This window comes from Haematobia irritans, chromosome 3 (assembly GCF_050003625.1).
Source record: "Haematobia irritans isolate KBUSLIRL chromosome 3, ASM5000362v1, whole genome shotgun sequence".
NCBI lineage: Eukaryota > Metazoa > Arthropoda > Insecta > Diptera > Muscidae > Haematobia > Haematobia irritans.
This window is the reverse complement of record NC_134399.1, coordinates 119358873-119384544: the sequence shown is the minus strand read 5'-3', so window position 1 is coordinate 119384544 and position 25672 is coordinate 119358873. Positions and strand designations below refer to the sequence as shown.

The 25672-nt window shown below is 30.8% G+C and overlaps 2 protein-coding genes and 1 long non-coding RNA gene across 3 annotated transcripts; 1 reads left to right on the top strand and 2 right to left on the bottom strand.

Annotated features, from left to right (window-relative positions):
- Positions 1-1229: 1229 nt before the first annotated feature.
- LOC142230665 (uncharacterized) lies at positions 1230-10198 on the bottom strand. The gene is made up of 5 exons (XM_075301304.1): positions 9079-10198; positions 5850-6082; positions 5477-5787; positions 2143-2456; positions 1230-2080 (listed from the first exon to the last, which is right to left on the bottom strand). The coding sequence occupies exons 1-5, from the start codon at positions 9961-9963 to the stop codon at positions 1559-1561; spliced, it is 2265 nt and encodes a 754-aa protein (XP_075157419.1). The 5' UTR covers positions 9964-10198; the 3' UTR covers positions 1230-1558.
- Positions 10199-11629: 1431 nt separating this feature from the next.
- Positions 11630-12510, bottom strand: LOC142230448 (uncharacterized). Its single transcript, XR_012720689.1, has 3 exons — positions 12395-12510; positions 11901-12326; positions 11630-11843 (listed from the first exon to the last, which is right to left on the bottom strand). It is a non-coding gene; the product is annotated as an uncharacterized LOC142230448 (long non-coding RNA).
- A 1158-nt stretch (positions 12511-13668) lies between these two features.
- Positions 13669-22150, top strand: LOC142228749 (uncharacterized). The gene is made up of 5 exons (XM_075299258.1): positions 13669-14532; positions 14603-14625; positions 20664-20796; positions 20862-21048; positions 21120-22150. Exons 1-5 carry the CDS (start codon positions 13858-13860, stop codon positions 21680-21682), a joined length of 1581 nt encoding a protein of 526 aa, XP_075155373.1. The 5' UTR covers positions 13669-13857; the 3' UTR covers positions 21683-22150.
- Positions 22151-25672: the final 3522 nt, after the last annotated feature.

Genomic DNA, 25672 nt, shown 5'->3' with positions numbered 1-25672 from the left:
AAATCCAGAATCTGATATAGTATTCATAGGTAAAATCCTGAAATGTATCTTCGGTAAGTGTACTGGTTGAACTGTTCTGCTTGTGAGAATATCTCCCCCCTGAAATCTCAAAGGAAGATTCGGCCGAACTTACTGCTGTATATACTTGTTTTTATATATTTTACACATTCATTTCAACGAAATTACACGATAAATGATTTTAAGAAAACTCATCTAAAATTTGAACAAAAAATTTCTTCTGACTTGTATATATGTTTAGGCATTGCTTTTACTTTTGTTGTAAGTATACAGGAATTTTAGACTCGCAAAACGTGTATCGGATTTAGTTTTTATCGGTCCATTTGGGATGGCCTACATATAGACAGATTTCACTTCTTGAGGATATAGAATGTGACCATGAAAATTGCTTGAAACTGAATGTAAAATTTCCAGATTTTACTTCTCGTAATCATTTAAATAATGTGGGTGAAAATCTACAGATTTTAGATTTCAAATCAAGGCGTTATTTCATCATTTTCTTGTTAATAATTCCCCTAAAACTCAAACAAAAATGATTCTTATAAATCCAGAATCTGATATAGTATTCATAGGTAAAATCCTGAAATGTATCTTCGGTAAGTGTACTGGTTGAACTGTTCTGCTTGTGAGAATATCTCCCCCCTGAAATTTCAAAGGAAGATTCGGCCCGGCCGAACTTACTGCTGTATATACTTGTTTTTATATATTTTACACATTCATTTCAACGAAATTACACGATAAATGATTTTAAGAAAACTCATCTAAAATTTGAACAAAAAATTTCTTCTGACTTGTATATATGTTTAGGCATTGCTTTTACTTTTTATTCCACAGTCTCCTGTAATTTTATCGGCAAAATAGGTTTAGTTTATTGATGTTTAAAAAAACCTTCTGTCAGATTCGTGGCACTTGTTCCGAAAAATATCTCTAAACCGTAAGAAATTAAAGGCAAGACAAAAAAACGAGCTAAAAGTCTACGCATCTTTATTGATAAAAGTAACCTAATGCCGTAACGATGGATGTGGCGCCCTGAAAGTAATATGAAGATAAAACCTAACATTCCTGGGTTGCTATTGTCTATCCACAACTGTATGAATTGTTGTTCTTATTTTTATAGGTGTAAAGAGCAAAGGCTTTTTATTGCATTAGTCTCTTTTTAAACTCAGGGTTCAGATGTGCAGAGTTAAAAAAAAATTGGAAACACCATAACATTAAAAGTTAAAAATTTCATTTCATTTATTAAATATTCATTTGGACGGAAATACATTAAAATTCCAGAAGGTAATTAAAATCCTTCCATACGATGGCACAAACAAAACCATATTAAATGTATAGGACAAAACAAAAATTGTTCGAAAAGTAGCATACAAAATAATTCAATAAACATAAATTCAATGATAAAATGTAAATATATAGCCAAGCATTAAAAACTGAACAATAATATCATGCATATTAAAAAAAAAATATTAAAGATAAAAATTAAAATTTATAAAGCAAAAAAAAATTCATTCAAAAGGTGAAACTAAATTTTAGTTTCGATTCATGGCAAGGAATAACCGCCATACATAAATTGGGTGGGATTTGCTTCAAAATATTGTGGATACATTTGGTAGCCACCAGCATTTGTCATGGACGTTGATTGTGGTAGTGTTGTACTTGTTATTATAGGACTTACCAATGTCTGACTTTGATATAGATGCGATGCTGATATAGGCATTTGTTGATTTTGCGGCACTGTCGTCAAATTCATTAAATTCTGATGAATATTGGAAGAAATGGTTTGGCATGTGTTTCGTTTGTTTGCGTTTGGCTGTTTAATTGACTCAGCATAGGAACATCCAGAAATCCATAATGGTGTATGCATAATACGTTGAGCTGGATGATAGTAATGGGTTCCACCAAAAACCACATGACTCAAGACGTGTGAAACCACAAATCGCGATTGTGTTAAAGCCATTGGCAATAGCTTTAAAATCACATAACGTAATCCTTCATAGCCTTGATCAAAATTACACGCTTGGAAAGGTATAAAGGGACGAATGGCTGTATTTGTTCCCGATGCCTACAAGTAGAGGTTTTAGTAATATATTCCAGTTTTAAATATTCCTAGCATATCTATCTTACCTTGAAACATAGAACTAAAACAATCTGTGTATCATTGAGATTATGTTTCAGAGGATCTTTGTTTCGATATTTTGGCATAATTGTACCAAATACACGATGGTCTATTAAAGACCAATTATTTAAATAGGTTATATTATTTTGCGTTAGGAAACTTTCTTTGTATGCCGTTAAAATGGCCTCTTCCGAAGCATAGGATAAAGAGACAACAGCTCCACACAAATCGATAAGTTCATTTAAATCAAAATAAAAATCGGCAGGTACACCACACGAAGCCATAAAATCAATTGAATTTAAGGTAATGGTGACCATTCCCACTGCAATGAAGAATACAAAAGAGAAAATGTAAGTAAAGTAAATAAGTGTCGAACATAAATAAATAAATTTCATAAAAATCCCACCGAAATTTTGCATTTTTTGCCTCTATGTAGAAATTTTCGTCGAAATTTTATTTTATAGAAAATTTCGTAGAAATTTGATTTCCATAAATTTAATTTTTATAAAAAATTTAGTCTAAATTTGATGTTTATAGAAAATTTCGTCGAAATTTAATTTTTATGGAAAATTACGTTGGAAATTGATTTTTGTAGAAAATTTCGTCGAAATTTTATTTTTATAGAAGATTTCATCGACATATGATTTTTATAAAAAAAAAAATCGTTGAAATTTTGTTTTTACAGAAAACTTCGCCAAAATGTTAGTTCTAAAAAAAATTCGATAAAATTTAATTTTTACAGAAAGAACATTTCGTCGAAATTTGATTTTTATAGAAAATTTTGTCGAAATTTTATTCTTATAGAAATTTTTGCCATAATTTTATTTTTATACAAAATTTCGTCGAAATTTTATTTTTGTAGAAATTTTTGTCGAAATTTTAGTTTTACAGAAAATTTCGTCGAAGTTTTATTTTTACAGAAAATTTCGTCGAAATTTTTTTTCTATGGAAAATTTTGTCAAAATTTTATTTCTATAGAAAATTTTATCTAAATTTTTTTTCTGTGGAAAAATTTGTCAACATTTTATTTTTATAGAAAATTTTTTCAAAAATTTATTTCTATAGAAAATTTTGTCAAAATTTTATTTATATAGAAAATTTTATCTAAATTTTATTTCTATGGAAAAATTTGTCAAAATTTTATTTTTGTAGAAAATTTTTTTCAAAAATTTATTTCTATAGAAAATGTCAAAATTTTATTTTTACAGAAAATGTCAAAATTTTATTTATATAGAAAAATGTATCTAAATTTTATTTCTATGGAAAAATTTGTTAAAATTTTATTTTTATAGAAATTCTTTTCAAAAATTTATTTCTATAGAAAATTTTGTCAAAATTTTATTTATATAGAAAAATTTATCTAAATTTTATTTCTATGGAAAAATTTGTCAGAATTTTATTTTTATAGAAAATCTTTTCAAAAATTTATTTCTATAGAAAATTTTGTCAAAATTTTATTTCTATAGAAAATTTTTTAAAAAATTCATTTCTATAGAAAATGTTGTCAAAATTTTATTTTTACAGAAAATTTCGTCGAAATTTGATTTTTTTCGAATATTTCGTCAAAAAAAAATTTTATAGAAAATTTTGTCGACATTTTATTTTTATGCAAGTTTTTCGTCAAAATTTAATTTTTATAGAAAATTTGGTCAAAATTTTATTTTTATAGAAAATTTCTTCGAAATTATATTCTTATAAAATACTTCGTCGACATTTGATTCTTATAGAAAATTTCGTCAAAATTTTATTTTTACAGAAAATTTCGTTGAAATTTTATTTATATAGAAAATTTCGTCGAAAGTTTATTTTTATAGAAAGTTTCGTCGCAATTTTATTTTTATAGAAGATTTTGACAACATTTTATTTTTATAGAAATTTTCGCCAAAATTTTATTTTTATGCAAATTTTTCTTCAAAATTTTGTCTTTATGGAAATTTTTCGTCGAAATTTAATTGTTATAGAAAATTTAGTCAAAATTTCATTTTTATAGAAAATTTCGACAAAATTTGTTTTTTATAGAGAAAATTTCGGCGAGATTTGTTTTTTATAGAAAATTTTGTTGAAATTTTATGTTTATAGAAAATTTCGTTGAAATTTTATTTTTATAGAAAATTTTTTTAAAATCTTATTTTTGAAGAAAATTTCGTAAAAATTTTAATTTTATAGAAAACTTCGTCGTAACATTTTATTTTTATAGAAATTTTCGCCAAAATTTTATTTTTATGCAAATTTTTCTTCAAAATTTTGTCTTTATGGAAATTTTTCGTCGAAATTTAATTGTTATAGAAAATTTAGTCAACATTTCATTTTTATAGAAAATTTCGACGAAATTTGTTTTTTATAGAGAAAATTTCGGCGAGATTTGTTTTTTATAGAAAATTTCGTTGAAATTTTATTTTTATAGAAAACTTCGTAGAAATTTTATTTTTATAGAAAATTTTTTTAAATCTTATTTTTGTAGAAAATTTCGTAAAAATTTTAATTTTATAAAAAATTTCGTCGTATTTTATTTTTATAGAGCATTTCGTCGAAATTTTATTTTTATAGAAAATTTCGTCGACATTTTATTTTTATAGAAAATTTCGTCGAAATTTTATTTTTGTAGAAAGTTTCATCGCAATTTTATTTTTATAGAAGATTTTGTCGCAATTTTATTTTTATAGAAGATTTTGTCAAAATTTTATTTTTATAGAAATTTTTCGTCGAAATTTAATTTTTATAGAAAATTTGGTGCTTAAGACCCTAGCAGTTAAAGCTTACAATTATATTTATAATTTTATTGTAAATGTAATAAATAAATAAATAAATAAATAGAAAATTTGGTCAAAATTTTATGTTTATAGAAAATTTCGTCGAGATGTTCTTTTTATAGAAAATTTCGTTGAAATTTTATTTTTGTAGAAAATTTCGTTAAAATTTTAATTTTATAGAAAATTTCGTTGAAATTTAATTTTCGTCAAAATTTTATTTTTATAAAAAATTTCATCAAAGTTTTATTTTTATCGAAAATTTCCATAAAATCTTATTTATATAGAAAATTTCGTTAAAATTTTAAATTTATAGAAAATTTGGTCAAAATTTTATTTTTATAGAAAATTTGTTCAAAATTTTATTTTTATAAAAAATTTTGTCAAAATTTTATTTTTATAAAAAATTTTGTCAAAATGTAATTTTTATGAAAAATTTCGTCGAAATTTTATTTTTATAGAAAATTTCGTAAAAAAATATATAAAAAATTTTTGTCGATTTTTTTTTATAAAAAAATTCGTCGATATTTTGTTTTTATAGAAAAAAAGACAAATGTTTTTTTCAAAGAATATTTGATCAAAATTGTGTACTTACGCAAATGGGCAGAATCCTTTTCCACTACAAATACGTAATCGTAATCTGGAAAACCTCCTATTGTTTCAATCAATGAACATACAACTTCACACATGCGCGAATGTATATCAACCAATTCACTAGTATGCATAATACAATATGCCGAACGTACATTACCAATATCATCGCGCAAAACCACAGCACCATATTGTAAACGTTCATTCTCATAGTAACAACCAAAAATTATTATTGGTATATGCCAACCATTTGCAATACATTTGAGACGCAAGACAGCATCATAATCAGTTTCACGCATACGATGCAAGGATTGTCTAAATAAAGGGCAAAAAATAGTTTAAATGGAAAACTAGAATCCATATCGCTTTCTACTTACTGCTCCGAAGGTTTGGCCCATTCCACATCCAAACGTTTACCTCTGAGGACAACTCCTTGTAATTGTTTTAGGCAAACTTCTGCAGCCTCGCGAGTGGTAAAGTCTAAAAATGCTGTTTGTCGTACTTTGGATATTTTGCAAACTGACGTTCTAGGTACATGTTTGACTAACAATTCGATTATATCTCGATTATTGACAGTTAAATCCACGTTACGAACGAAAAGAGTTTTTGCCTGTAATGACAAATGATTAAATTAAATATAAAATAATATAAAATAAATAAAAAGGAACAAATATGGTTGAAAAGTTTAGTCAAAATTTTATTTTTATAGAAAGTTTAGTCGAAACTATATTTTTATAGAAAATTTCGTCGAAATTTTATTTTTATAGAAAATGTCATCGAAATTTTATTTTTATAAAGAAATACGTTGAAATTTAAGTTTTTATAGAAAATTTCGTCAAAATTTTATTTTTATAGAACATTTCGTCAAAAATTTTATTTTTGTCTAAAATTTCGTCGAAATTTTATTATACCCTGCGCCACACTGTGGAACAGGGTATTATAAGTTAGTGCATATGTTTGTAACACCCAGAAGGAGACGAGATAGACACATGGTGTCTTTGGCAATAATGCTCAAGGTGGGTCCCTGAGTCGATATAATGATGTCCGTCTGTCCGTCCGTCTGTCTGTGATCAAAGTCTAGGTCGCAATTTAAGTCCAATCGCCTTCAAATTTGGCACATGTTCCCAATTTGGGTCAGAATAGAAACCTATTGATTTTGGAAGAAATCGGTTCAGATTTAGATATAGCTCCCATATATATCTTTCGCCCGATATGCACTAATATGGACCCAGCAGCCCGAGTTTTATACCGATTTGCTTGGAATTTTGTACAAACATAACACTTAGTCGTATAGTCAAGTGTGCAAAATTTGATTGAAATCGGTTCAGATTTAGATATAGCTCCCATATATATCTTTCGCCCGATATGGACTAATATGGTCCTAAAAGCCAGAGTTTTGGCCCAATTTGGTTGAAATTTTGCACAGGGAGTAGATTTAGCATTGTAGCTATGTGTGCCAAATTTGGTTGAAATCGATTCAGATTTAGATATACCACCTATATATATCTTTCCCCCGATATGCACTTATATGGACCAAGAAGCCAGAGTTTTATCCCGATTAGCTTGAAATGCACAAGGAGTACAATTGGTAGTATAGTCATGTGTGCCAAGTTTGATTCAAATCGGTTCAGATTTAGATATAGCTCCCATATATATGTTTTTCTGATTTTGACAAAAATGGTCAAAATACCAACATTTTCATTGTTAAATTGCCACTGCTTAGTCGAAAAGTTGTAAAAATGACTCTAATTTTCCTAAACTTCTAATACATATATATCGAGCGATAAATCATAAATAAACTTTTGCGAAGTTTCCTTAAAATTGCTTCAGATTTAAATGTTTCCCATATTTTTTACTACAATTATGTTCCACCCTAGTGCATTAGCCAACTTAAATTTTGAGTCTATAGATTTTGTAAAAGTCTATCAAATTCCTTCCAAATCGAGTGATATTTAAATGTACGTATTTGGGACAAACCTTTATATATATAGCACCCAACACATTTGACGGATGTGTTATGCTATCGAAAATTTAGATCTACAAAGTGGTGCAGGGTATAATATAGTCAGCCCCGCCCGACTTTAGACTTTCCTTACTTGTTTTTATATGAATTTGCGTCGAAATTTTATTTTTATAGAAAAATGTTGTCAAAATTTAATTTTTTAGAAAATTCAATAGAAAATTTCGACGATATTTTATTTTCATAGAAAATTTTGACGATATTTTATTTTTATAGAAAATTTTGACAAAATTTTATATTTGTAGAAATTTTCGTCAAAATTTTATTTTTATAGAAAGTTTAGACAAAATTTTATTTTTATAGAAAATATCGACCAAAATTTATTTTTATAGAAATTTTTGTCAAAATTTTATTTTTATCGAAATTTTATTTATGTTTTATGATAAAGTTAATCATATAAAAAAATATGGCTTAAAAAGAAACGCTAGAACAGGGCTTCCTGCAGATCAGGAGTTATACTCTTTATAATAGACCCAGTATAGGATGGCTATAACGCAGATATAATCGGTGGGTACTAGCAAGCTTTAATACCCACCAAGGTAAACGCCGGTTTTAGCGGAAGTTAAATTCCGATATAGCGTAGACACAAACCACCCAGATAACAGAGACATACCTTGAATGATAGCGACTGAAACTCACTTTATTCTACACATTTTAAAGCGCTATGACTCAATGGAACCAAATCTTTAAATCAATAAAGAAGTTGAAAAACACAAGCAGAACTTATGGTTAAAGCGTCCAAAGCCATTTCGTGAATGTGTATGACAGGAAATCTACTGAGAGACGATAATCTATTGATGAAAAACTTTTTATTGTTCGGTCGATTGAACCCACGACCCTTTATATGCAAGCGGGCATGCTAACCAGTGTACCATGGTTACTCACATTAACTAATGATAAGCAAAGTAGACACTGATCTCGTCACTTGGGAGGAAACATGATACCAAAGTGCAACTATTTTCCCCATGATGATACTCGGAGTAGCAAGTCCCAAGTTTAGTTTTTTTCTTATGCCGAATAAACAAGGTGATCAGAAATTTCAATTCGAGTTTTCCATTAAAGAGTACAAAATTGCCAAATTTTTGCTTTAAAATTTTAGAGTTAAGAAAATATCACCAAACGAAAATTTAGCAATTTCCGATTCCAATTTTGAACTTAAACTTTAGAAGGATTACTCTCTAATGGTGTGTGAGCATGAGTGTCTCAAAACATCTCTTTCGTTATCATAGCATGAGCCGCTACCACATTTGAATCACTTGATCATGTATGAATAAATAATTTTCGTAGTGAGCCTGCATGAGGATGAGTCAATTTTAAACCGCCCATCTCTACTCGGAATATAGTAAAAAAGGGGTGCAAGTATATTTTTTGCCGCCTAGTAAAAAAGGGTTGCAAGTGTATTTTTTGTCCGTACTCTGTTAAGATTTGAAAATCGAATAGCAATTTTAAAAATAAAATTTTGACTGAGCTTCTAAATAAACCTAAGGCCGATACTATGTTTGGATTTCGAGTTGAAAATCGTTTGATTTTTTAAATAATTAATTATAAAAATGAAAAAGAGTAAATAGAACCAAAAGACATCTTACCGCATTTGTAGAATTACAATCACGTTCTGTATTGGCCCAAACAACTTTCAAATCTCTATCCCACATTCGTACTATTCCTGGAGTTATACTCTTCTTTGCCGCAAGTGCATGGACATGTGAGGGAAAATGTATAAAGACATGTCCTCGATTGCCCAAATTTCCCTGTGTTGATGTAACATCGTTGTCGCACTGACCATTGTCGCTATTACTGCCAGCAGCATAACGGGAACACGAATCTCTTGAATTGGACGAACAAGGACGTGTATACATGCGCTCCATTGATGGGAATATTGTGCGTAGTTTTTCTTCGATTTCATGTTCATCCAAATGCTTGGGTATATTGGTTACAAACAAACGGCATTTTTCATAGGAGTGCATAATTTCCAATTTACGTCGTGGCATTATATAATAATGACTCAAAACTTCCATGGCACAAGCAGCATCTTCTTCGTTTGTATACTTGATGTAGGCATAGCCCCGATAGGATTGATTGAAATCCATGGGTAGACGTATCTCGTAAATTTTTCCGAATCTCAAAAATGCACCAAGTAATTTTTGTTCATTGAACTCACGTGGTATGCGTCGCACAAATAATTCGCAAACGCTGTTAGGTGCTGGTCCGATCCAGTCTTCGGGTGGACCTAAAACTTTTCGTCCATTCATGTGCATTAATTCCAAATTCATATTTGCATTGGAAGACGTTGAACCACCACAAAATTGAGTCGGCGAAGAAGACACAGAAGCCATTTCACCATATTCATTTGAATAAGCGCCATATAAATTGGCAGACATACTGCTACTAACATGTTCGTGGGTATTAATACCTTCAGAATAATTGAATTCCTTATCGGCCGGACAATTTGGAGTCGGATGTTCGTAATTCATTATCTTTAATTGTGAAACTTATAAGAACTTTTAGTTTTAACTCAGCTATCAATTATACGTTTCCTATTTTCTGTGCAGTCCGTTAAGTTTTAATTTTTTGACAATTGTGACGCCGTCGTTGTTGTGTTTTAGGACAGTGTTACCACCACTATCAACAATTTCCCCGGCCTAAATTGTAGCGCATAAGAATGATGCAATAAAGTCCCAAAGAAACTTTTCGAATTCGCAAAATTGTCGATTTTTTTTGAGTAGTTCTGAACACTCCGATTATGGTAACCTCGAAAACTACTCTATGAGCAACATATATCCCATCTCCTGTTTTGCGTTGCCAACCGTTGAACACAAATTTCAATTTAAATCTTACGTATGTGAAAGAAAATCTAATACGACGTTCTCACCAATCATGTTTTGGGGTTTGAAATGTTTTCCCTTTATAAGCACTTCAAAACGAGTCGTTTTCGCCATACTAAAAAACAAGTTCAAAACACAATTTTTCCTCCAAAACACGTCAATTTTCGAATGTGAACCCACCTAATTTGGAATATACCCCGAATAACATACCCTATTCAAAATATATGTCAACATATTAAAATAAGTTTCATAGAAAAAAAGGAAAAAACAAAGGCTTTCAAGAACATGGACATGTGAAAATAACATAAATTTTTTTCCCTTTGCGCTCGCGGTAATTATTTGGACATACGTTGCATATATGTGCATTTCAAGTAAATGTGAATTTCCAGTTTCCATGGTAAAGGCCGGTACTATGTTCATTCTTGCGAAAAATTTTTATGGAAACCATTATTTCGCACATAGAAAGCGGCGTTTTTTTTGGGTAGCTTGGAGCGCTATTTTACAGGGAGCGATATTGGATTGAGTTGGTGGTTGTTGCTTGTTTTTACAAAATAACATTTTATTTTTCCTTGGGCAATTGATCTGCTATTCCTTTGATCCATTGTATAGTTTCGGAACAAAAATATGGTCCGTGTTTGATTTATAAACCCGCACAAATAGTTTTTAATAAATAAATTATTTCTTAATTCACATTGCAAATGGCGCCGTGCTATAAACGTCAGTTTTTCAACACGAAAAAACAAAGTATCACAAATGGAAAAAATTTCGCAAATTTTTCGCATTTATTGGTTTTGTATGGAGTTTCAACGCGAAAACCGAACAGAGTACCGGCCTTAACTGTCAAACTAAAACATCTCAACCCGGTGTGAACGGTGAAAAAAACGAATGAGGAAAACGAGTCGGTGGGAACATAGCATAATGCGATTTATGCTATGTTCCCACCGACTCGTCAATGCTATGTTCCCACCGACTCGCCAATAAGAGCCCCTTCAAACAATCAGACAAAGTGCATTTTAAGATAGTTGTAAAAGAATCATTGTGGTCAAGTAAAACACGATTACCCTGCCAACATTTTTTGAATTTGGGGACTCTTTTGAGAATCCCCACTACGTCGAAAACAATCATATACGACATCAAAAACTCGTCGGAAAAGCGCCGTCACTATTGAGAAGTTGTACCACGCCAAGTTACTACAAAAATGTTTCGCATGAGTGCAATTATTAGGTGCCTTTATAGATCAATTTAGAACGACGCCAATAAGGGACCCTCCAAACAATCAGAAAAAGTGCATTTTAAGATAGTTGTAAAAGAATCATTGAGGTCGAGTAAAACACGTTTGTTTAGATATTTATTAATTTGATTAAACATTTATAAATTCTTAAAAATATAACATTTATACCACTATCACATTACATTTAACATAATTTTTGGCATTAATGATGATGTTGAGTTACAAGTAGCGAGTTACATGTTGCTGCGTCTATCAACCAGTGTTTTTATTCCATGGAGGCAGCGTGTCTGTAAAATATCTGAAAAACAATCACTTTATTCCATTTGGAAAATCACCAAATTGTTCACCAATATACCTTTCACATTTTTAAGCGTATAATCTATGTTTTCAGAACTTTATTTTCGTTTTTATTTAATTAAAATATAACAAGCTGGTTGCGCTTGGCGTTTCACAAAAAAATGGCTTTTTTAACAGTAGGGATGGCAAATTACTTGCATGTACTTTTTGATGTACCTTTTCATGATGGTTGAAGTGACATTTACGAGTCTGTGGTAACGATGAGGTTGAAATGGAACTTTGAAATGCTGGCAGGGTATTTAGATGTTTATTAATTTTATTAAATATTTATAAATTCTCATAAATATAACATTTATACGACTATCACATCACATATAACATATTTTTATGCATTAATAAAAAATTGATGTTGAGTTACAAGTTGCAATTGACATGTTGTAGCGTCTATCAGCCAGTGCTTTTATTCCCAATGGAGGCAGCGTGTCTAGAAAAATATTTGAAAAACTATCACTTTATTCCATTTGGAAAGTCAAAGATTGTTCACCAATATACCTTTCACAATTTGAAGCGAAATAACTATGTTTTTAGACTTCATTGTCGTTTTATTTAAATAAATTATAAAAAGCTAGTTGTGCTTGGTATTTCACAAAATATAAAATGGCTCTTCTAACAATAGCGATGGGAAAATACTTTCAAGCGAATAGTGATGGCAAAATACTATCACAGTTGGCGATTGTTGCAGTGTCACTTACGAGTCTGTGGTAGCGATGAGGATGAAATGGAACTTTGAAATGCTGGCAGGGTGGCCAGTAATGGGATTCTGTATTCATTTTTAATTATGAATCGCATTGTTAAGAAGGTATAACAAGAAAACAAAGCTATTCGGTAGTCGTTTTATGCGCCATAAGTTCTTCCATGTCTGTGTTTGTAAAGAATCTTACAATGTGGGCGAACGCTAAGAATTGTCGGACGTAAGTAAAATATCGATAAAAGTGTTCATCGATCCCATAAACAACCAGCATTATCGCTTAATAATGTAATCGATAAGACATCTATCGATTATTTAGTCATCGCCGACAATTCGTATCGATTGGCCACATTGTTGGATTCTTTACTTATGGTCTGCACGGCGCATTAACTACATTTCCAATCATTATAAATCAGCTGTGCTGTTTTCTGTGATGATAACAATCAATACATCGTTATGCGCTATACAGACTATCAGTTATTCAGGAAGGAATGTCGGTGTTTGTAAAGAATCTTACAGTGTGTCGGATCGATACGACTTGTCGGCGATGACTAAATAATCGGTAAATGTGTTATCGATCCCATAAACATGCAGCAGTATCGATTATGCCTTCGGACTGAACTTATAATGTGCACAATATATGGGATATGTTCGACACGAGCACTGTCGTCCGGAATAACTGATAGTCTGTAAAGCGCATTAAGTAAATTACGAAGATTGTTGGTTGTTTAGTTTCTCCTATGCATTAACTTTACCAGCAGAAAAATTATATTCATGCAAAATAGTGTATTTAATGACATATTTAATGTCCGGAGGCATAAGCGATACTGCTGCATGTTTATGGAATCGATAACACATTTACCAATTATTTAGTCATCGCCTACAATTCGTATCGATTGGACACCTTGTAAGATTCTTTACAAATACAGACATTCCGTCCGGAAAAAAAACTTTAAAAGGAATAGAGTGGATCCCTTTTTATTACCAAGTTTTTAATGCGCCTAGCTTGGCAACACTTCAGATGTTTTTGATATTGGTAACCCTGCCAAGTAGATGCAGTAACGCTGAATTCTACGAATCACCCTGTGAAAAGTACCGTTGCTTTCGAGAATCTCAGATAGTGAGATCAGTCCAAATTCGACATTGTAAATGAGTTAACACGGAATTTTGCGTAAAATGTAGCTAAATAACAATTTATTAAGTTAACAAATGTGAAAAATAATTCTATTGATTGAGTAAATTTATTCGTTCGAAACGCCGGGCAAACATGACCACCCACGACTATAATAGTGACGTCGGCAATTACGAAGCTTTGCCTGTAATTCTAGAAAATGGACGAAAAGTTTATGGGCCACCACCCAACTACAAAGATCCTCCACCAACATATCAATGTGAATTGTATGTAACACGTATTCCTCAACAATTGGATGAACTTTCGTTTCTAAGATGGCTACATCGCATTGGGCCAGTGTATGAATTTCGTCTTATGATGGACTCTGGCAGTTCCACTCGTGGCTATGCATTCATCCGATATTGTACGGAAAGTCATGCCCTTGCCGCCTTTGAATTGCTTAAGCATTTATTTGTTTGGGGTAGTGAAGATCGTCTTGGAGTCTACAGATCACAGGGAAAGAATCGGTTGTATATTAGTGGCATACCACGTGTCATACCGCTGAATGTGTTGCAGGATAACTTTAAGATGTGTTTTCCACAAATGAACAGTTGCACGGCGTATCCACCAATGAAACCGTTGAGAAAACTGGCCGGTCGTGATAAAGAAGAAAATCGCGGATATGCTTTTATCGAGTTCAAAGATCATGAAATGGCTTTGGAAGCTAAGAAGCGTTTAACACCTGGTCGTGTACGAATGTGGGGTGTTGATTTAAAAGTTCAATGGGCCAAACCAAAGGAAGAGCTGCAAGCTTACGGACCAGGACCAAAAGTGAGTAATATATTGGTGATATGATATGGAACATTTTTACTTAAAAATGTATGTTTTTTTGTTTTGACAGGTTTACAATGGATATTCAAATAAGTGAGTTTGAAAAAATTTCTTTTCTATTATATGCAACTTTTATCTCAGCTATCCATATAAATACTTGATTAGATTGATTTTGGGTCAGTGGTGGTTGGAAGACCTCCTTATAGCCGTACCGGAACGTTGTGCCATCTTCAGTGAATACTTCCTCTAGAAGATTATGCGTGGAATTCCGACCGGTCCTACTTTTGAAGAATCTGTAATTTTAATTTAAATTGAAAGGTTATACGACAAAAACTGTATATCATTTGGAATTTATTTTGACGCAAGGCTTGAGAAGTGTTTTCGCCAAAGTACATATATGATGAAAATATTCTTAAGTTTGGCCATTCAAAGATTCCATTGCCAATAGGGAAACTTTTCTCTCAGAGAATAAGAAATTGTTAAATTACCACGTTCCTAAATTAACTCCTTTGTTCTTTCTATATGCGTTTTTTATCTTGTAAGATTTCTGCCCTCAGACAGGATATTTTGAGATCTTAAGCCATTCGTTTTCTACACCATTTCCACATAACGATTGGTAGTGCGATGCAGGAGGCTGAGCTCTCGAAAAAAGATTTTGACAGCTTCAGTTTTTCACATCCTCGTCATCTGTTTTTATACCCTGAACCCTTCTATAGAACAGTCTATTATAAGTTAGTGCATATATTTGTAACGACCAGAAGTAGACACAAAGTGTCTTTGGCAATATTTTTTCAAAATTTTATTTCCATAAAAATTTTGTTAAAATTTTATTTCCATAAAAATTTTGTTAAAATTTTATTTCTGTAGAAAATTTTGTTAAAATTTTTTTCTATAGAAAATTTTGTCAAAATTTTATTTCTATAAAAATTTTGTCAAAATTGTATTTCTATAGAAAATTTTGTCAAAATTTTATTTCTATAGAAAATTTTGTCAAAATTTTATTTCTATAGAAAATTTTGTCAAAATTTTATTTCTATAGAAAATTTTGTCAAAATTTTATTTCTATAGAAAATATTGTCAAAATTTTATTTCTATAGAAAATTTTATTTCCATAAAAAATTTTGTCAAAATTTTATTTCTATAGAAAATTTTGTCAAAATTTTATTTCTATAGAAAATTTTGTAGAAATTTTATTTCTATAGAAAATTTTGTAGAAATTTTATTTCTATAGAAAATTTTGTAGAAATTTTATTTCTGTAGAAAATTTTGTCAAAATTTTATTTCTATAGATAATGTTGTCAAATTTTTATTTCTATAGAAAATTTTGTCAAAATTTTATTTCTATAGAAAATTTTGTCAAAATTTTATTTCTATAGAAAATTTTGTCAAAAATTTATTTCTATAGAAAATTTTGTCAAAATTTTATTTCTATAGAAAATTTTGTCAAAATTTTATTTCCATAGAAAATTTTGTCAAAATGTTATTTCTATAGAAAATTTTGTCAAAATTTTATTTCTATAGAAAATTTTGTAGAAATTTTATTTCTATAGAAAATTTTGTAGAAATTTTATTTTTGTAGAAAATTTTGTCAAAATTTTATTTCTATAGATAATGTTGTCAAATTTTTATTTCTATAGAAAATTTTGTCAAAATTTTATTTCTATAGAAAATTTTGTCAAAATTTTATTTCTATAGAAAATTTTGTCAAAATTTTATTTCTATAGAAAATTTTGTCAAAATTTTATTTCTATAGAAAATTTTGTCAAAATTTTATTTCTATAGAAAATTTTGTCAAAAATTTATTTCTATAGAAAATTTTGTCAAAATTTTATTTCTATAGAAAATTTTGTCAAAATTTTATTTCTATAGAAAATTTTATTTCCATAAAAAATTTTGTCAAAATTTTATTTCTATAGAAAATTTTGTCAAAATTTTATTTCTATAGAAAATTTTGTAGAAATTTTATTTCTATAGAAAATTTTGTAGAAATTTTATTTCTGTAGAAAATTTTGTCAAAATTTTATTTCTATAGATAATGTTGTCAAATTTTTATTTCTATAGAAAATTTTGTCAAAATTTTATTTCTATAGAAAATTTTGTCAAAATTTTATTTCTATAGAAAATTTTGTCAAAATTTTATTTCTATAGAAAATTTTGTCAAAATTTTATTTCTATAGAAAATTTTGTCAAAAATTTATTTCTATAGAAAATTTTGTCAAAATTTTATTTCTATAGAAAATTTTGTCAAAATTTTATTTCTATAGAAAATTTTGTAAAATTTACCATATACTCACACCAAGTACAAAATTTCAACCGGATCGGATGAAATTTGCTTCTCTTAGAGGCTCCGCAAGCCAAATGTGGGGATCGGTTTATATGGGGGCTATATAATTATGGACCGATGTGGACCAATTTTTGCATGGTTGCGAGAGACGATATACTAACACCGTGTACCAAATTTTAACCGGATCGGATGAATTTTGCTTCTCCAAGAGGCTCCGCAAGCCAAATATGAGCGTCGGTTTATATGGAGGCTATACGTAAAAGTGGTCCGATATGGCCCATTTGCAATACCATCCGACCACATCAATAAAAACTACTTGTGCCAAGTTTCAAGTCGATAGCTTGTTTCATTCGGAAGTTAGCGTGATTTCAACTGGTGGACGGACGGACATGCTAGATCGACTCAAAATTTCACCACGACCCAGAATATATATACTTTATGGGGTCTTAGAGCAATATTTCTATGTGGTACAAATGACAAAGTTAATATACCCCCATTCTATTCCAAAAAAAAACGCATACCAAAAAAAAAAAAAACGGTTCCAACAAAAAAACACATACCAAACAAAACGGTTCCAGAAAAAAGCGCATACAAAAAAAAAAAAACCGTTCCAAAACAAAAAAAACGCATGCCAAAAAAAAAAACGGTTCCAAAAAAAAAAACGCATATCAAAAAACGGTGCCAAAAAAACGCATACCAAAAAAGGTTCCAAAAAAAACATCAAATTTTGACATTTCTCCAAATTATTTTGCAGTAACCAGATAACAACATCAAATTGAGGTATTCTCAACATAAACAACCAACGCACGTACGTCGAAATTTAATTAAATCGGTTAAGATTTTAATATAGCTCTCATACTTATGTTCTTCCGAATTGGTCTAATATAGCCACATTTTCTTTATAAAATTATAAAAATTAATTAAAATCAAATTTTCCTATAGCTAATATATCTATATTTATCAACCGATAAATAATAAATGCACTTTGGATTTGATGGATAGATTTGAACTTGAAATGCAAGTTTATGCGATTCTTCAAATTGAGGTATTCTCAACATAAACAACCAACGCACGTACGTCGAAATTTAATTAAATCGGTTAAGATTTTAATATAGCTCTCATACTTATGTTCTTCCGAATTGGTCTAATATAACCACATTTTCTTTATAAAATTATAAAAATTAATTAAAATCAAATTTTCCTATAGCTAATATATCTATATTTATCAACCGATAAATAATAAATGCACTTTGGATTTGATGGATGGATTTGAACTTGAAATGCAAGTTTATGCGATTCTTCAGGTCTAGATCTATTAATGTTCGGTATAGTATACAGGGCTCGTTATTGGAAGAGATTGATTCTTTTGTTGATCTTGGCATTGTTATGGATCGTAGGCTTAATTTTAATTATCATATTAATTCGATGGTGAGTAAGGCATCTGGGGTTCTAGGATTGATTCATAAAGCATTGGGCAAAGGAGTTTTCGGACCCTTATGTTACCAAGAGGCTTTTTACTGCCCTTGTTAGACCCAATTTGGAGTATGGCTCTATCGTGTGAGATCCTCAGTATGATGTTTACATTGATAGGATAGAATCGGTTCAGAAGCAGTTCTTGTTGTTCGCTTTGAGACATCTTCATTGGAAAAGTGATTTTGTTCTTCCTCCTTACACTTCTAGATTGAGAATGATTGATTTGCCTACTCTTAGAAGCCGACGGACGATGTTGAGATCCATGATGATGTATAGGTTAGTTAGTGGGTATATTGATATCTAGGATTAGGATAAATGTTCCTTTTAGGGCATCTAGGAATTACCAGTTTCTTTTCATTGATTTTCAACGTTCGAATTATGCTTCTGTGCAGACTATTCGTAGGATGTGCATTATTTTTAATGCAATCTATCATCTAGTTGAGACTAACCTAAGTATTGATGTGATGAAGTCCAGAATTTTACCATATTTGAATAACTAAAACATTTGTTTTGTTCAAAAACCTAGTATTTGGTTTTGTGATGTAATATATCCGGCTGATGAGTCCTTCTCTGTAGCTGGTTACGTCCCTCTGGATCTAACCTGGATCATGGAGTGTCCGCTGTCCCTACGTTATGGGGATGAGACCCTCACGGTCGGAAGGGGCGAAGTGGGCGATGGGACCGTTCGGAGAACAAAAACCTTTATATATGGCACCCAAAAAATATGAAGGATTTGAGATGGTATCGAAAATATAGACCTTTCTTGTTATACCCTGCGCCACACTGTGGAACAGGGTATTATAAGTTAGTGCATATGTTTGCAACACCCAGAAGGAGACGAGATAGACACATGGTGTCTTTGGCAACAATGCTCAGAGTGGGCTCCTGAGTCGATATAGCCATGGCCGTGAACACATTTTTGTAATCAAAGTCTAGGTCGCAGTTTTAGTCCAATCGACTTCAAATTTGGCACAAGTATGTGTTTTGGCTCAGAATAGAACCCTATTGATTTTGGAAATCGGTTCAGATTTAGATATAGCTCCCACATATACATTTCGCCCGATATGGACTTATATGGCCCCAGAAGCCAGAGTTTTACCCTAATTTGCTAAAAATTTTGCGCAAAAAGAACAATTAGTACTATAGTCAAGTGTGCCAAATTTTATTGAAATCGGTTCAGATTGAGATATAGCTCCCATATATATCTTCTGCCCGATATGGACTTATACGGTCCCAGATGACAGAGTTTTATCCCAATTTGGTTGAAATTTTGCACTAGGAGTACAATTAGTAGTGTAGTAGTCAACAGTGCCAAATTTGGTTGAAATCGGTTCAGATTTAGATATGTCTCCCATATATAGCTTTCGCACGATTTACACTCATATGACCACAGAGGCCAATTTTTAACTCCAATTTAGTGGAAATTTCGCACAGGGAGTAGAATTAGCATTGTAGCTATGCGTGCCAAATTTGGTTGAAATCGGTTCAGATTTAGATATAGCTCCCATATATATGTCAAAATACCAACATTTTCCTTGTAAAATCGCCACTGCGTAGTCGAAAAGTTGTAAAAATTCTCTAATTTTCTCTGAACTTCTAATCTATGTATATCGAGCGATAAAACATAAATAAAATTTTGCGAAGTTTCCTTAAAATTGCTTCAGATTTAAATGTTTCCCATAATTTTTTTACTAACATTGTGTGTGTTCCACCCTAGTGCATTAGCCGACTTAAATTTTGAGTCTATAGATTTTGTAAAAGTTTATCAAATTCTGTCCAAATCGAGTGATATTTAAATGTATGTATTTGACGGATGTGATATGGTATCGAAAATTTAGATCTACAAAGTGGTGCAGGGTATAATATAGTCGGCCCCGCCCGACTTTAGACTTTCCTTACTTGTTTTTTATTAACATTAGCCGATTTAAATTTTAAGCTTAGAGATTTTGCAGTAGTCTAACAAGTTTTTGTCCAAATCGGTTCAGATTTAAAAATATAAACCTTTATATATAGCACTCAACAAATTTGAATGGCTTCTAATGGCATCGAAATGTAGATCTACAAAGTGGTGCAGGGTATTTTATAGAAGGCCCTGCCGGACTTTAGGTTTTCCTTACTTCTTTCGGTTGAATAGTATCTATTTTGGATTTAAAACTATAACGACGTCCCAATTCTCTTCCTGATCTAAAATTTGCCCATAGAATGTTTTTGTTTTCTTCGAACATTTTAAAATGCATAAAACATTTCATTAAGACTCGACTATACAGTGCTTTAATAAAAAAATTAGTCCATAACGTTGCATTATTTTGAGTAGGAAATACCTACTGAACTGAAAAACAAAAATCATAAAAAATTATTTTTCCACTTTCTACAGAAACAACATCCCATTCTATATGGTAAATGACTTTTGTGCTAAACTACGTCTGTATTGTTTGGCAAATAATTTTAATATACCCATTGTTGTCTATGGACCGGCTATTCCTTCGTGTCATTTGCAGTATGCCGGGGTAAGTAGAAACGAAACATTTTGTCCATACGATTTAATCATGATACCCTTGACTATTTCCTTTAGATTTTGCTTAAAAAAGCTAATTCATCTGGTATGTATTCGATGCTCATTTTCGAAATTTCTTTTTCGCGAATGATGGACATTCATTTGGCCATGTGTGAGCTTGCCGTTAAAATAATAGAACGCCAATTTGGACATTTGTTTTATCACGGAGTTTTTCGAATAATCACTGATACTAAAGCTGAATTAGGTGGGTTTTCTTTGTTTGAAAAGAATTCATAGATGTAAGTTTCTCTTTCACATTTTCAATATATCTTTCAGTATACACTTTTAAATCGTTCGATGAGCTTCAAACTTTAAATTTGGCACGCCACTTCAATCGGCCAAATGTTGTCCGAGGACTTGCCTTATCCCTGCATTTATTGGCTGAACAAAATTCAGAAAAGATCTTAGTTTTGTATAAGCGCTCCTTTCTTACCAACAATACGGTGGCAACATTTGAATTAGACTCTGAAAATCCTTATGGGAAATTCTATTCAATTTTACCCAAATTTCGTAATAATAAAAAATTGAATAATAATTTCAATGATATGGAAATTACATTGCTACAAAATCCCAGCATTGGATTGTTTATGCAAAATGATGAAATTTCACAACTCATTGAAACTTTTTCCCATGAAATTCAATTGAAAATTCATGAGCCTTCTCAAAATATTGAACAATTTACATTGAGATCCCAGCACGGTTATGCGATTAATTATATGCTGCAACACATCGATCTAAATAGTCTAGCAGAGAGGCTATGTTACCATGGAGATCAGCGAGTTAATTCAAATCCTGTTTGGATTGCTGGACAATCGTATCAAAAATCGATTTATAATTAATTTTAAAAACTGCTCCCCCCCATTTTATGAGATGGAATTTATTTTTTAAAGTGAATTTTGATCTTTGTGTTTTTTATTATATAATATTATTTTATTACCATTATTATTTTATTATTATTATTTCTTAATTATTATTCTGTTTGTGTATTGTTTGTGTTTAGAACGAAATTGCTGTATGCCTTTATTCCATATATAATGTGTTCGTTTCGTATTCCTGCAATCTTCGTATATGTTAATTTTCTTGTAGACATTAAGATACAAAAGTTCATAAGGATGAATCTGTTTTAGTTTTTTTTTTATAAATATTGATTGACCACATTGTCTCATTAAGTTAGTTTTACCTCAAATACGATATTATGCTTAAGTCTCATTAGTATACATTTCTATACATTTTACAAAAAAAAAGCACATACTTACGTACTTACGTATATATTCACATAATTAAACCACAAATTGAATAAAATGTTATTGCTTTCTTTGTTTTATTTATTTTATTATAGTATCGGAAAAATTACCTATACGATTCACTGTTTGGATCACGGCATCCAATCGAAATTGGATGCAATTTCTTTAGCATTGCCAACGTTTTACATTCCGAGTTGGAGGATGAAATGAATATAAAATAAACCCGGCGATATATAGGGATTGTCGTTGTCTGATTTGGAATATGTGCATGGGTTTGAATTGGTGTGCACTGTTTGTAATAGGCTATTTCTCGAAGGGTCAAAAGACGATTTTGGCTGGCGAAGGAAGCGATTGCATACTTGGAGAAATATATTTTTCAAATGACGTGTCAACGCTAATTCCGTTGGTATCGTGTCTTTATTTACTATAATTAAATTTCATTGTATTTTAATTCTAGGTTAGGTATAGTGGCAGCCCGATATTTCAGGCTCACTTAGACTATTCAGTCCTTTGTGATACCACGGTGGTGAACTTCTACCATATAACCTCTAAATATGTTATTATGACTTTCGATTTCCGAAAATGTACAATCTTTGATAGAATTTTCATAAGAAATCTTTTATTGGGTATAAGTTTGATTTTTTTATTTTATTTATTTATATATATTGTGAAAATAACCAAGCCTTTAGGCCAATATAAAATGGTTATAAAAAAGACTACAAAAGTAACTTTAAATATCTAAAAATTTGACCAAAAATAATATAATAAATGATCGTCAACATTTGAAATATTAATATTTTTTTATTTACTACTGTTTTTAAGGAGATTTTTTGAAACAATGTAAAATTCATGACAATCATCTATTTCGTACCGGGCAATTTACTTTCAAAAACATGATATTGGATTTAAGAAGCATGGTTTATATTTTGGTTGTTTGTCCTTTTGGTCTTTATTATCCTGCATTAAAATAAGTCGTTGACCATTTGAATGAATAATTTAGTTTCAATCTTTAACTTACCTCTTTTGAGTTGTCTTCTGGTCGACCTTCAATCGGAGTCATGAAAGAAGATAGCGCCATGAAAGCGATGACGAAGAAAGTAAAAAATTGTAAAAGGTTCATGTTTGAGTTCTGGAATGTAAAAATATAAAAAAAACGAGATAAGTACTTTGTGAAAATCAAGTGATGCGAAATTATTCTTGGGATTATTTCATGCTGTCCAAAAATAATTCGCCTACAGGAATTTTGTTATGGGCCAAAATCGACCTAAGATTTTAATCACTATATTAAAGTGCTTTTAGTCCTATCATACCTAATTCTTTAACTTCAGTTAGAGCCGTGAAAGATACCGGAATAGTAGTGATGATAACTAAAGTGAACTCTGTTTATATATGGTATTAGAAATGAAAAAGAGAAACTAGAAATAAAATCTAAACGTGATTTCCATTTAAATGACCTGCAGCTAAAAAATGCATTATTCAATTTACATAATGGTTTTGGTTTCAGGTCTTCGTAAATATCCTCATTAGAAAGTCTAATTATTAAAAGCATCAGCATTGAGTGTGCGTGAAGATAAATTCCGAACTTAGTTAGCACAGACAAAAACCATTTTTTTGCAGAGCTCTGTTAATTAGTTAACAGAGCTTCATAAAGTAGATAACAGAGCACTGTAACGAGTTAACAGAGGTATTTTCTGCCCTAACCAATAATAGATTTATTTTTTGATCACCAGGAAAAATATTAAAGGGTCTTCCTGACCAATTTACTTTATCTAAAATTAAACCACCCACTTGTAGCATTATCACTCACTGCTACATTCACACATATTTCTCAAAATGTTGCAGAAAATTGAGTTTTTCGGCACAATTTTTTGAGAGGATGGGACTCCAGTGACCATTGTGGCCAAATGGACAATTGTCCCACAAAGACCCATACACCATATGAAAGAGCTTGAAGAGCTCTATCGATATTTGATAGAATTTTTTAGATCCGCCGGTCAGTTTTGGAGAAAAATAAAATTCTTTATAAAGTTCTGGACAGGATGCCTCCAGTGGCCATTGTGACCAAATGGACAATTGTCCCACTATGACCCATACACCATATGGAAGAGCTTGAAGAGCTCTATCGATATTTGATAGAATTTTATATTTTTTTAAATAAGAGGATGGTGAATGGGTCATTGTGGGACAATTCTCCATTTGGCCACAATGGGCACTGGAGGCATCCTGTCCAGAACTTTATAAAGAATTTTATTTTTATCCAAAACTGACCGGCGGATCTAAAAAATTCTATCCAATATCGATAGAGCTCTTCAAGCCCTTTCATATGGTGCATGGGTCATTGTGGGACAATTGTCCATGCGGCACAATGGTCCCATCCTCTCAAAAAAATTGTGCCGAAAAACTCATTTTCTGCAAAATTTTGATAATGCTACAAGTGGGTGGTTTAATTTTAGATAAAGTAAATTGGTCAGGAAGACCATTTAATATTTTTCCTCGTGATCAAAAAATAAATCTATCATTGGTTAGGGCAGAAAATACCTCTGTTAACTCGTTACAGTGCTCTGTTATCTACTTTATGAAGCTCTGTTAACTAATTAACAGAGCTCTGCAAAAAAATGGTTTGTGTCTGTGCTAACTAAGTTCGGAATTTATCTTCAGGCACATTCGATGCTGATGCTTTTAATAATTAGACTTTCTAATGAGGATATTTACGAAGACCTGAAACCAAAACAATTATGTAAATTGAATAATGCATTTTTTAGCTACAGGTCATTTAAATGGAAATCACGTTTAGATTTTATTTCTAGTTTCTCTTTTTCATTTCTAATACCATATATAAACAGAGTTCACTTTAGTTATCATCACTACTATTCCGGTATCTTTCGCGGCTCTAACTGAAGTTAAAGAATTAGGTAAGATAGGACTAAAATCACTTTAATACAGTGATTAAAATCTTAGGTCGATTTTGGCCCATAACAAAATTCCTTTAGGCGGATTATTTTTGTACAGCATGGAATAATCCAATGAATAATTTCGCATCACTTGATTTTCACAATGTACTTATCTCGTTTTTTATATCTTTTTACATTCCAGAACTCAAACATGAACATTTTAAATTTTTTTACTTTCTTCGTCATCGCTTTCATTGCGCTATCTTCTTTCATGACTCCGATTGAAGGACGACCAGAAGACAACTCACAAGAGGTAAGTTAAAGATTGAAACTTAATTATTCATTCAAATGGTCAACGACTTTTTTTAATGCAGGATAATAAAGACCAAAAGGACAAACCACCAAAATATAAACCATGCTTCTTAAATCCAATATCTTGTTTTTGAAAGTAAATTGCCCGGTATGAAATAGATGATCCTGTCTTGAAGTTTACATTGTTTCAAAAAATCTCATTAAAAACAGTAGAAAATATATAATAAAGAATATAATAATATTTCAAATATTGGCGATCATTTATTATAAAGATTTTCAAACTTATACCCACTAACAGGTTTCTTGTGGAAATTCTATCAAAGACTGTACATTTTCGGAAACCGTAAGTCATAATAACATATTTAGAGGTTATATGGTAGAA

Coding starts and splice junctions, on each gene's coding strand:
- LOC142228749 (XM_075299258.1), top strand. CDS start 13,858: ATGACCACCCACGACTATAATAGTGACGTCGGCAATTACGAAGCTTTG. Junction 14,626..20,663: donor TACAATGGATATTCAAATAA/GTGAGTTTGAAA, acceptor CACTTTCTACAG/AAACAACATCCCATTCTATA. Junction 21,049..21,119: donor TGATACTAAAGCTGAATTAG/GTGGGTTTTCTT, acceptor TATATCTTTCAG/TATACACTTTTAAATCGTTC.
- LOC142230665 (XM_075301304.1), bottom strand. CDS start 9,963: ATGAATTACGAACATCCGACTCCAAATTGTCCGGCCGATAAGGAATTC. Junction 5,788..5,849: donor TGGGCCAAACCTTCGGAGCA/GTAAGTAGAAAG, acceptor CCCTTTATTTAG/ACAATCCTTGCATCGTATGC. Junction 2,081..2,142: donor TTTTAGTTCTATGTTTCAAG/GTAAGATAGATA, acceptor CTCTACTTGTAG/GCATCGGGAACAAATACAGC.